General features: G+C 39.8%; 1 protein-coding gene across 1 annotated transcript in view; it reads left to right on the forward strand.

Annotated features, from left to right (window-relative positions):
• The window catches only part of DEPDC5 (DEP domain containing 5, GATOR1 subcomplex subunit), a 136,501-nt gene that overhangs the window by 11,091 nt on the left and 112,443 nt on the right, over nt 1-12,967 (forward strand). The window contains exon 8 of the mRNA XM_004378975.2: nt 7,488-7,557. Coding sequence (XP_004379032.1) covers nt 7,488-7,557 — 70 coding nt within the window. The remainder of the gene's footprint in view (nt 1-7,487; nt 7,558-12,967) is intronic.

The raw sequence follows: 12,967 nt of genomic DNA on the forward strand, positions 1-12,967 counted from the left end.
AGTTCTTCTGGTCTTGGGGTCATTAGGCTGTGGTTCATGTGGTCCATCAGTCCTTTGGACTCATTGTTCCCTTGAGTCCTTTGTCTCCTTCACTCTCCTCCTTCCAAATGAGAAGAGACCAATAGTTATCTTAGATGGCTGTTTGCAAGCTTTAAGACCCCAGACGCTACTCGCCAAAGTAGGATGTAGAAAATCGTCTTTATGTACTATGTTGTGCCAACTGATGTAGATACCCCCAAGTCTATGGTCCTTTGTCTTCTAGCCTAGGAACTTCATCCTGTGAGATGTTTGGTTATATCTAAGAGACTTCCCTGACTATACCCCTTGTGTGCACTATACGAGCCGCGCCTACAGTCAAATATGTAGAAATCCAAACCCCAAAACCAAAGCCATTGTCGTTGAGTTGATTCTGATTCACAGCAACGCTATAGGTCAGAGTAGAACTGCACCATAGGGTTTCCAAGGGGCGGCTGGTGGATTCAAATTGTTGACCTTTAGGTTAGCAGCTGAGCTCTTAACCACTGTACCGCTAGGGTTCCATATGTAGAAATATCTACCACCAAACCTGTATTTACTGGTAGGTGTGTTCCCTTACATCCTCCCACACCTCTTGGCATATCTATCTGCCTATTTGTCCATTCGTAAATTACTGTTTGTTAATACTATTGCTGCAGGATTGTCTAACCTATAGTAGTTACCATAGTTGCCCTTTATTCTTGTGTTCCACTCAGTGTCCTCTCTTGCCTTGGTTGTGTCATGCTGACTTCCCCCATATTATGTATTGCCTTTCCCTTCACCAGTATTAACTTGTGTCTTCTAATTGGTAGTTTTCCCTCCCTTGCCCTGTCGTCCCTGGTAGCCATCAAATAATGTTTTTTTTTTTTTTTCCTGTGTGTAATCCTTTTCTTGTTACTTTATAGTATTGGTCTTATACAATATTTGTCCTATTGTGCTTGACTCATTTCACTCATGATAGTGTCCTCCAAATTCATCCATGTTGTGAGATGTTTCATGGATTCGTCATTGTTTTTTATTGTTGCATAGTATTCCATTGTGTGTATTTACAACAGTTTGTTTATCCATTCATCTATTGATGGGTATTTAGGTTGTTTCCATCTTTTTGCTATTGTGAACAATGCTGCAGTAAACATGGGTATGCAGCTGTCTATTCGTGTGGTGGCTCTTATTTCTTATGTCTTCTTTGGTGAAGTGTTTGTTCATATCCTTTGCGCATTTTTTAATTGGATTGTTTATTTTTTTAATTGTTGAAATGTTGAAGCTTTCTATAAATTTTAGAGATTAGTACCTTGTTGAACATATCCTAACCAAAAATTTTTTCCCAGTCTGTATGTTCTGTTTTGACTCTTTTGCAGAAGTCTTTTGTTGAGCATAAATGAGTAATTTTTAGGAGGTCTCGTTTATGTATCTTGTGCTGTACCACTGTCCAGTTTTAAATGTTTTTTCATTCCCCTAAACAGAAACTCAGAACCCTTAAGCAATAACTTCCCATTCCTCCCTTCTCCCAACCCCTGGTTGTCTCTGTGCGTTTGCATTTTCTAAGTATTTCATGAAAGTGGAATCATACAGTGTTTGTCATTTTGTGTCTGACTTATTTTACTCAGCATAATGTATTTTAGGTTCATCCATGACTTATTTTTTAAACTTTTGGTTTTCTTTGAGTAAATTTGCAAGGTATTCTTTTAAATGTTTTAAAAGATTAAATCAGTATTTGAAAAACATTAAACAAAAATTTAAAATAATAATATTGCACTAAAATCATGTCTCCTGACTGTTGAAATTTGGTTTTTTAAAATATTGAACTGAGAACTCTAGTCTATTTGACTTCATTATAAAGAGATCTAATTTTTCTAGGTACAATCTTTATGGCCACCAACTAGCTATGGTTTTGTTTTTAACTTAAATTTGTTTTTTTCCTGATTATACTAATGCATATTCATTTTAAAAACATCACATTTCACAAACGTGTAAACTCTGAAAGCCTCTTGCAGCCTCACATCCGGCGAGAGCCACATGGAATGATCTCTGGCCCTGGCTCTTGGCTGTCACGCTTGATTCTTTTCTTCGGAGAAGAGCAAGCCAGGAACTGGCCTGTGCATGGAGTCATACTTTAAGCCCCCAGGAGTGTACAGTTTGTGTTTTTTCCTGCTAGATCCTTCACATTGAAAAGGCTCTCTGGGATCTTTGACTTGAAGCTCTTATTCTATGATGGCCATTCTCAAAATGTTTCTGCTAGCTCTAAAATTAATGCTATCGAGTATTTGAGCATATACTTTATGCCAGGCATATGCTAAGTATTTTAACATATAATGCTTGTTCATTTGTAGACAATTCGAAAAATAGAATAAAGAAGCAGGAAAGGAAAAAAAAAAAAACCCTTAAAATTACTACTCAGAAGCAACCACTGCTAACATTTTGACATGATTTTTCAGTACCCCCCCCCTTGGGCTTAGCACTATGTGTATAATTTTATATACTGTTAAAAAAAATACAAGACAGTCTCTTGTATTTTAAAATACATGTTTGTTCTAGAAAATTTGGATAATACAGAGAGTATAAAGAAGAAAATTAGAATGGTAGATAAGCCTACTACCTGTAGGTAACCACTACTAAAATTTTCGTGTGACCTTCCAGTATTTTATTTTCATACACATCCACACACACACTCCTCTTTTACTTAGATGATCATATTCTGTGTGTGCTATTTTGCATCCTCCTTCTTTCCTCTTAAAAACACATCATAAACTTTTCCTGTAAAGTTAAAAGTCCTTGTAAATGTTATTTTTTATTGTGTTAAATATATATGTAACAAAACATTTGCCAGTTTAACAGTCTTCACATGTACAATTCAGTAATGTTAATTATACTTATCATGTTGTTCAGCCATCATCCTTAACCATTCCTGAATTTTTCCATCACCCTTAACAGAAGCTCAGTGTCCCCTAAGCCTTGTGTCTTCCTTTCCCTCTCCCTCCTGCCCACCCCTAATATCCTTTAATAAACTTTAGTATCTTTGGCTATTCTAGATATTTCATATAAATGAGATCATACAATATTTGTCCTTTTGTAACTGACTTCTTTCACTCAGTGTAATGTTTTCAAGGTTCATCCATGTTGTAGCATGTATCAGTACTTCATTTCTCATAAATGTTATTTTTATGGTTCCATAATGTTGTGTTTATTTAACTGGTCTGCCACTGCTGGACATTTAGGTTGTTGTGAGGTAATGCTAGTGACACTACGGTGACCATACTTTGCACTTATTTTTAACATTTTTTCACAGAATTATCATTCTGAGACTTAGTTTTAAGGGATGTGGGAGATCACTGACTCCAAACAGCTCATTTGATAGAAAAGGGAGTGGAAGTGCCGAGGACCAACAGGAAGTTCTTCTCAGGTTGCTTTCATCCTGTTGCAGGGCTTGGCACTATGCCACTCTGCCCTTCTTGTGGAAAACTGTGTGTGCTCTTGTATTGTGTTCTGGGGTGTGTGGATTTGGGAACTTACGTTTATCAGTGTCATTTCTTTCTTCCTTGAACCAGTAGAAAAGAGATGGGTTGCTGACTCAGTGCCGTTCTAGGCTCCTGTTGGGTAAGGGCGAATAAAAGGCTTAGTTGCCGAATATAGATGTGAGCTGCTCAAGAGTCAAGACTGCATTTTCTGTGTGTGTGTTTAATAAAGAACCATATCCATAGGAATAATACCTGTTTTGCAGTTACCAAGTCCTCTCATTTACAGTTCCTCATTTGATCTTACCAAGAGCTCAGGGAAATAGGGGGGCAGGATCTTATTAAACACATTTACTGATTTTTTAAAATAAACTAAGGCTCAGAAAGATTGTGGCTTGACCTCTAGAGGGAGTAGAGGTGCAGAAATTTAAGCCCAAATTTTGTAACACCACTTAGCATGTGTTTACTAGTAGAAGTTGGAGAGTTAGTACACTAAAAAGGAGCTTTGGTTTATTGGGTGTTTGGTAGCTTCTATGCAGAGTGCTTCCTGCTAGAAGAATTCCCACACTGGTGCCCTCTTTGTAATGTTAAAGACACAGACAGATGTCTCTTCTCAGGTCAGGCTTGCTGCACTTTTATATTCACAGACACAGTTGGGCAAAAGAGTACCAAGAGGCAGCCCTCTTAGGGAAAGCAGAGCTGGGATCCTGAGAAGCAAATTTGAAAACCATGGACGTGGTCCAGCCTCCTTCATTTTACAGAAGTGAGAGAGGCCTAGAGAGGTTGACTGGTTGCCCACTGTTTCCGAGGTAGCCTGAACTGTGGTTCATGGTATATAGCATTTGCTTTTATCTCTTCTTCCTTTTTATGATTGCTGCTTGCTTAGTAAGTCAGGTGACTGCATTGGGAGAAAGGGAGTGGGATTGGTAGAATTGAAGAGCTTGATTGATTGCTTGAAGGATGATTACAAGGCCCTTGGGTAAGAACTACCACTTTCTCTCCAGGATAGCACTTTGTGTTAGTATCTGCTATCGCCGTAGTTCTTGTTAGTGCAAATTACAAAATTCAGCACCTACTATCCTAGCACTGAAGTCCCTGGGTGGTGCAATGGTTAATCCGCTCAGCTGCTAACCAAAACTTTGGCGGTTTGAGTCCACACAGAGGCTCCTTGGAAGAAAGACCTGGTGATCTACTTCTGAACTATCAGCCGTTGAAAACCCTATGGAGCATATAGTTCTATTCTGACACACAAGGGGTCGCCATAAGTCGGAATTGACTGGATGGCACCTGGTTTGGTTTTAGTTATACTAGCACTTTCTGGAACAGTTTTCCTACATTATAAAAAAAGCTGTTGCCACTGAGTAGGTTCCAGCTCATAGTACTGCCCCATAGGATTTCCAGGGAGCAGCTGGTGGATTCAAACTGCTGACCTTTTGGTCAGCAGCCAAGCTCTTAACTACCGCACCACCAGGGCTCCTTTCCCACATTATCTGCTTTAACTCACAGAACAGCTCTATAAGGCAGGTAGCATTCTCTCGTTTTTTTAAGATAAGGACTCTGAGCCCCACAGAATTATTTCCCTAAGGCCATTCAACTAGTAAGTGGCACTCAGAGCTAGAATCCCTGCTTACACCAGTTTAACTTCAGACTAATCACAGCCAAAGACCATCCATGTTCTTTCTACTGTATTATCCATTTCATGCCCTTAAAAAGTTGCAGAGGCAGGGAGACTGGAACTCTTATGCACTGCTGGTGGGAGTGTAAAATGGTACAACCACTATGGAAAACTATATGACGCCTCCTTAAAAAGCTAGAAATAGGAATATCATATGTTCCAGCAATCCCACTCCTAGTAATATATCCTAGAGAAATAAGAGCCGTCACACAAATAGACGTATCACACTTGTATTCACTGCAGTATTATTCATAATAGCAAAAAGATGGAAACAACCTAAGTGCCCATCATCAGAGGAATGGATAAACAAATTATAATACATACACACAATGGAATACTACACAACTGTAAAAAAACAATTTTGAATCCGTGAAACATCTCACAACGTGGATGAATCTGGAGGGCATTATGCTGAGCGAAATGAGTCAAGCATAAAAGGACAAATATTGTATGAGACCACTGTTACAAAAAACCAAGAAAAGGTTTATATACAAAAAGAAACAATCTTTGATGGTTACAGGGTGGGTGGGTAGTGAGGGGAAATCACTAGCTAGATAGTAGGTGAGAGTTAACTTTGGTGAAGGGAAAGATGACACACAATATAGGGGAAGTTAGCACAGCTTGACCAAGGCAAAGTCATAGAAGCTTCCTAGATACATCCAAACACCTTGGGGGACTGAGTTACTGGGGCTGAGGGCTGGGGACCGTGGTTTTGGGGGACATCTAGATCATTTGGCATAACATAGTTCATAAAGAAAATGTTCTACATCCGACTTTGGTGAGTAGTGTCTGGAATCTTAAAAGCTTGCTTGTGGTCATCTAAGATGCAGCTATTGGTCTCACCCCGTCTGGAGCAATGGAGAATGAAGAAGACCAAAGACACAAGGAAAATATTAGTCCAGAGGACTAACGGACCACATGAACTACAGCCTGAGCCTAGGAGAACTGTAACTAGATGGTGCCCGCTACCACCACTGACTGCTCTGACAGGGATCACAGTAGAGGGTCTCGGACACAGCGGGAGAAAAATGTAGAACAAATTCAAATTCACACACACAAAAAGACCAGACTTACTGGTCTCAGAGAGTCTGAAAGAACCTTTAATACTATGGCCCTCGGACATCTGCTAACTCAGAACTGAAGCCACTCCCAAAGTCCACGTTTCAGCCAAAGATTAGACAGGCCTATAAAATGAACAATAACACATGTGAGGAATGTGCTTCTTGGTTCAATCCAGTGTACGAGACCAAATGGGCAACACCTGCCCAAAAGCAAAGACAAGAAGGCAGGAAGGGACAGGAAACCTGGACAAATGGACACATGGAACCTGGGGTGGAAAGGGAAAGGGGGAGATGCTGACCCAATGCTGGGATTGCAGCCAGTGTCACAAAACAATGTGTGTATAGATTTTCGAATGAGAAACTGATTTGCACTGTAAACTTTCACCTAAAGCGCGATAAAATTTAGAAAAAAAAAGTTGCAAAGGAAAAAACATCAAGCCTGACATATGTAGAACCAAGTTGCCATTGAAATTTTTCAGCAGAATGGCCTTCTTTGGATAGAGACCCTGTCCCTTTGTGACTACTTGTCTTCTAACCCTGATAGTAAAATGGATTTGTTTCTATCGAAACTCATATCAAAGCTGAGATTAGCAAAATTGTTCATCAGTGATTCTTAATTTTTTGTATGTCATGCACTCTTTTTTTTAGTCATGGTGAAAATATACCCACCAGAACATTTGCCAATACAACAACTTCCACATTTACAATTCAGTGACTTTGATTACATTTTTCATATTGTGCCACCATTATCACTATCGTTTTCCAAAATATTCTACCACCATTAACAGCGTTTAAGAGCTACAGCTACTAACCAAAAGGTCGACAGTTCGAATCCACCAGCCGCTCTGTGGAAACCCTCTGGGGTAGTTCTGCTGTGTCCTATAGGGTCGCTATGAGTTGGAATCAACTTGACGGCAATGGGTCAGTACCCCTCAAACAAAAACTCCTGTCATGGACTCTTTAAATTTTGACAAAGCGATGGGTTCTTTGGCCAGAAGGTTTTGCATATACTTTCAGGAGGTTCATGGATCTGTGAACCCCTTCCTTAGACCCCTATGTTGCCCATAAACTCCCCTAATTAAGAACTTCTATTGTACATATTCAGTATACTATGAGAATTCTTAATGTTGTATCATCTCCTCATGGATTTCTCTATGGAAATTCTTAACTGATTGGGTCATTTAGGTACAAGTGTCTGAGTAAGGTGAGTCACCTAGAGTTGCCCCTGTTTCTTCTTGGTTTAATATGAGACTTGGAATAACGTGTGTGTGTGATTTCTTTCAGGGCACAGGCTGGTGAGCTGTGGGTCAAGAATGAGAAAGTCATGTGTGGTTATATCAGTGAGGATACCAGGGTAAGTTTTATTTTAAAAATTGTGCGTTTTTTTGGTTTTGTTTCTCCTAACCATTATGTCTAAGTCCTGAAATTAAAAACAAGACAAAGAAACAAACAAAAATTTTATAATCTCATGATTGCTACTATCTGCTCTGGTGGAACTGGTAATATTGTGAGGGTCTTCTGAAACTTCAAGGTTTTACGTTTGGTTCTTTCAATTTGGGGTTGATCTGCATTTTCTTCTTCTGAGGGGGGTATATTTAATCTCAAAAGTAGACATGTTGTGTCTAACCTGCGAGCTTCTTTTCGCACTAATACGTAGCAAAAGTTTAGTGCAAGATCACATTGGTAAACACAGAGTGACCTTTGCAAAGGAATCGCCTTTGGCTCTCTATTCCTGTTAGAAAAATCCAAACTGAACAGGTGTGAACATTATTCATGCTGGTGAAGCTGTGTGTTCTGTTTCCCTCTAGTGCCTTGGTTCTTAACTGGGGGTGATTTTGATTACCAAGGGTCTTTTGGCAACGTTTGGAGACATTTTTAGCTGTCATTGTCTGGGGATTGTGCCACTAGCATCTAGTGGGGATGCTACTAAACATTTTACAATGTATAGAACAGCCCATAATTGTCTGCCTCAAAAGGTCAATAACGTTCTTGTGGGGGGCTGCCTCTGCATTGTAGGATGTTTAGCAGCATCGCCGGCCTCTACCCACTAGATTCCAGTAGCACCCCCTCACCCCACCCTCCACAGTCATGACAACCAAAAATGTCTCCAGACATTGCCAAATGTCCTTTGAGGGGCAAAATTGCCCCTGGTTGAATATTTAGAGATAACTGCTGAAATTTATTTTTATAATTTCCTTGTTTTTTAAATACTGTTAAAACATGTTTTTCTAGACAGCCTATTATTTGTTTTGCTTATTTTTGAGCTGTATTAAAGCAGAGGGAAAATTATGTACTCTTTTAAAGTTAACTTTTTGATACTCAGTACTATATTTTTAATCTATAATTTGGTGGATAGTAAGTTCCCCTCTGTAAGATAATGCCAAATTATTTTTCAAGTTGTCTGTACCAGTTTATACTCCTAGCAGCAATTCATAAAATCTACCGCAGTCTACTGCAATTTTCCGTTTTATCCAACACGTGGTATTAGATTATTAAAGTTTTTCTAGCTCTTGTGGGTAGACATTGGTATCTTACTGTGCCTTAATTTACCTTTACTTGGTTTACTAAAAATTAAAACTTTTAAGGATGACTTACAGAGTCCATTATAATTAGATGTATGATTACCTCTTTGACCTCATTCATTCCTTTATTTAACACATAATATCCAAGCTCCTCTTGTGTGCCAGCTGCTGTGCCAGGCACTGGGGATGCAGAGGGGAACAGCACAGACAGTAAAGAGCTTATACTTTAGACAGGGGACAGATGTTACTAGTCACCCACTCCACAGATTATGATGAATACTCTGAGGGAAATTAATTGGACAATGAGAGGGATTAACTGAAGGTGGCCTCCTTAGTAAACAAATAAATGAGAGACTCCAGGGAAACAGAGCATTGAGTTAGCGAATAACAGGAGGACCTAAGGTGACATTTCATGTGACCTGAAGGGTGAGATTTAGCTAGTGTATAGTGTAAGGAGCCCTGGTGGCACAGTGGTTAAAGCGCTCAGCTGCCTTTCCAAATGTTGGTGGTTCAAACCCCCAGCCACTTCACAAGAGAAAGGTGTGGCAGCCTGCTCCCGTAAATATTGCAGTCTTGGAAACCCTATGGGGGCAGTTTTACTCTATCTTACAGGTTTGCTGTCAGTCAAAATTGATTCGACAGTAATGAGTTTGGTTTGGGTTTTGGTTACAGAGGTTGAGATGAAGAGGAAAGAATTGCAAAAGACCATGTGGGAGAAGTATAGTGACTGAGGTGAGAGAATGATGTTGGTTAGGAGGCAGCCAGGTTCCAGCCAGTAACCAGTTAAGAGTATATTCTAAGGACAATTAGAAACCATCAAAGTGTTTTAGGGGTGAAGGGAGGAGTGATACCAGAATTTGTTTTTCAAATCACTATCAGTATTCAGTTGGATTTCACTGAACAAAAAACTCAAAGTAAAAGTGACCGAAATGTTTCAAGGTCAACTTTTATTCTCTCAAATGAAAGAAGTCCATGGGTTGGCAATTGATGGGTGGTATGACATTGTCACAGTTGTTGGTGATCCAGGCCTCCTTCTGTCTTCCTGTCTGTCACCTTCAGCATAGGGCTTCTGTGAACCAGCTGGAGCTGCAATAACTGCATCCATATTCCAGGCAGTGGAGTCAGGAAGGGAGGAAGGACAAGAGGGGTGCACCTTCCAGCTATGTCAGCTTCCTTTAAGGACGTGACGCTTCCATTTCCATCTTACTGGCCAGAATTTAGTTATAAGGAGGCTGGAAAGTTCAGTCTTTTGACTGGGCCCTTGAATCAGCTTCTGGTAACTTAGGAAGAAGGGAAGAATGAATATTAGATAGGCATCTGGCAGTATAGTACCTCTTGCCACCCATCTGGTGCTAGTGTAGAGGGTTGTTTGTAGGGGCAAGAGTGGAAGCAAGGAAACAAGTTAGGAGGCCTGCTGTAGTCCAGCAAGAAGATGGTGGCTTAGACCGGAGTGGGAACTGTAGAAACGGAGCAGTGTGGTTAGATTTAAAGTATATTTTGGGTAGCGTCAACAACTTATTGATGTAAGGAGTGATGGAAACAGAAGAATCAAGAATGACCCCTGGGTTTTGGCTTGAGCAGCTGGGTGGATGGTGGTGACATTTGTGAGAAGGGGAAGACTAGGGGAGGAGCAGGTTGAGGGGGTGATTAAAAAGCTCAGTTTTTGAGATGCTTGTTGGACATCTGTGTGGAGGAATCAGGGAAGCAGTTGAAGCTGGACTTAATTTCATCACTTTTCCCATGTGCTGATCCCCCCATAACCTAGCCACATAAACCATCCGCTGTTCCCCGAACCTGCTATGTTCTCTTTTGCCTCTGTGTCTTTACACATGCTACTCCCTCTGCCTGGGGCACTTAGACCCTGCCTTTCCCCTTTCCCTAGCCACTCATCCATCCCTTAGGAGGAGTCTCAGGCATCCCTGCTTCTAGAAAGCCTCCCTGGTTCCACTAGGCTAGAAGTGCCTCCGTGGCACCCTGGACACGTGCATATTATGGAACTCATCACACTGTCATGGATATGTTTGCTTGCATGCTCTGTCACAGGACTGCCAGCATCTTGAGGGCAATCTTCTGTCTTTCTATCCACCAGTTCCCTGGCATGGCTCCCAGCACTAAGTAGGCTTTCCAGTGTTTGTTGAATGAAATTTTAGACATGGTCCCTTTTCTCAAGAAATTATAACCTGATAGGAAAACAAGATTTTAATACGTGAAAAGAAATTAACACTACAATGTTTAGTTTATATCACAAGTCCCACTTTAGGTAAATTTTATAACCAGTTTGATCAACTGGTCTTCTAGCCCATGGAAGATTAGAAGTGGCAAATTAAAAAGGAAAGAGAGTATTGATGTACCTTATTTTTACATTGAACTAGTAAGATGGATTGATTGATGAATAAAAGGATGGCTAGATGGAGCCCTGGTGGCACAGTGGTTAAGTGATACGGCTGCTAATCAAAAGGTCGCAGTTCGAATCCACCGGCTACTCCTTGGAAACCCTATAGGGCAATTCTGCTCCGTCCGGTAGGGTCACTATGGGTCGGAATTGACTCGATGGCAGTGGGTTTGTCTTTTTGGATTTTAGGTGGATAGATAAATGATGCAGCAGTGTAATGTTAAGTATAGAATCTAGGTGTTTGCTGTATAATTTTTTTACGTTTGGAAGTTTTCATAAAATGTAAAAACCCCAAATTCTAAATTACGAATAGCGTCGTTAACTGTGTGGTGCAGATCTAGATAGATATGTGTGTATATAAATATTAAAATATAGAAAAGATTCTAACCAGCATGAGCTAGAATTTGTAATAGTGTCTTTGAAAGATATTCAAATAAAGTAAATAATTGATTCATTTAGAAAAAATAGAAAAGCAGATAACTCAATTAGGAAATGGACAAAAGACTTGAGTAGAAATTTCTCCAGAGAAGATATACAGATGATCAGTAAACATATGAAAAGATGTTCAACATCATTAGTCATTAGGGAAATGCAGTCAAAACTGCAATGAGATACCACTTCATAACCACTAAAAACCAGCTAAACCAGTTGCCATCTAGTTGATTCCAACTCATGGTGACTCCCGTGTTTCAGAGTAGAATTGTGTTCCATGGAATTTTTAATGGCTATGATCTTTTGGAAATAGATTCTGAGGACTCTTTTTTGAGTCCCCTCTGGGTGGACTTGAACTGCCAACCCTTTGTTTAGGTTAGTAGCCAAGCACTTAACCGTTTGTGCCACCAAATGTACCTTCATACCCACTTGGCTGTCTATATTTGAGAAAAAAAAAAAAGGGAAATAACTAGTGTTAGTGAGGATGTGGAGAAATTAGAACGCTCATCCATTGCTGATGGGATTGTCAAATGGTGCAGCCGCTGTGGAAAATGTTTTGGTAGTTCCTCAGAAAGTGAAACATAGAATTATATGACTCAGCAATTCCTCTCCTAGGTACATACCCAAGAGAATTGAAATTGTATGTCCACACAAAAACTTGTACACGAATGTTCATATGGGCATTATTCATAATAGTCAAAAGGTGGAAACAACTCAGATATTTACCAGCTGATAAAGGGATAAACAAAAGATGGTATAGCCATACAATGGAATATTATTCAGCCGAAGAGAATGAAGTGCTGATTCATGCTTTTATATACAACCTAGTAACCTGCCAAAGGAGCCCTGCTGGCACGGTGGTTAAGAGCTCGGCTGCTAACCGAAAGGTCGACAGTTTGAATCCACCTGCTGCTCCTCGGAAACCCTGTGGAGCAGTTCTACTTTGTCCTATAGGGTCGCTATGAGTCAGAATCCACTTGGTGGCAATGGATTTGGTTTGTTTTTGGTTTTTAACCTACTAAAAACCACTGAATTGTACACTTTAAAATGGTTAAAATGATGAGTTTTATATTATGTGAATTTTATCTTAAAATCTATCTAAAAAAACAAAACACACACTAAAAAAAGAAGGGACCACTAGGGTAACTTGAATATCACAGTAACTGACATTTTTACAGCTTCAAAGTGAAGGGCACGTAAAAAGTTATATAATTAACTAAAAAGATCACTTTCTATATTTATGTATACACACACACACACACGCTCTTTATAAAAGAGAATATGGATGTGTTAACCAGGTCTTCAAAGTATCTTTTAAATCAACTTAGTACAGCGTAATTTTTGTACAATAAAGTACATTCGTTTTATGTGTACAGTTAGATGAGTTTTGACAAATGTTATAGCACCAGTGAGAAGCC

This window comes from Trichechus manatus, unplaced genomic scaffold (assembly GCF_000243295.1).
Source record: "Trichechus manatus latirostris isolate Lorelei unplaced genomic scaffold, TriManLat1.0 scaffold00061, whole genome shotgun sequence".
NCBI lineage: Eukaryota > Metazoa > Chordata > Mammalia > Sirenia > Trichechidae > Trichechus > Trichechus manatus.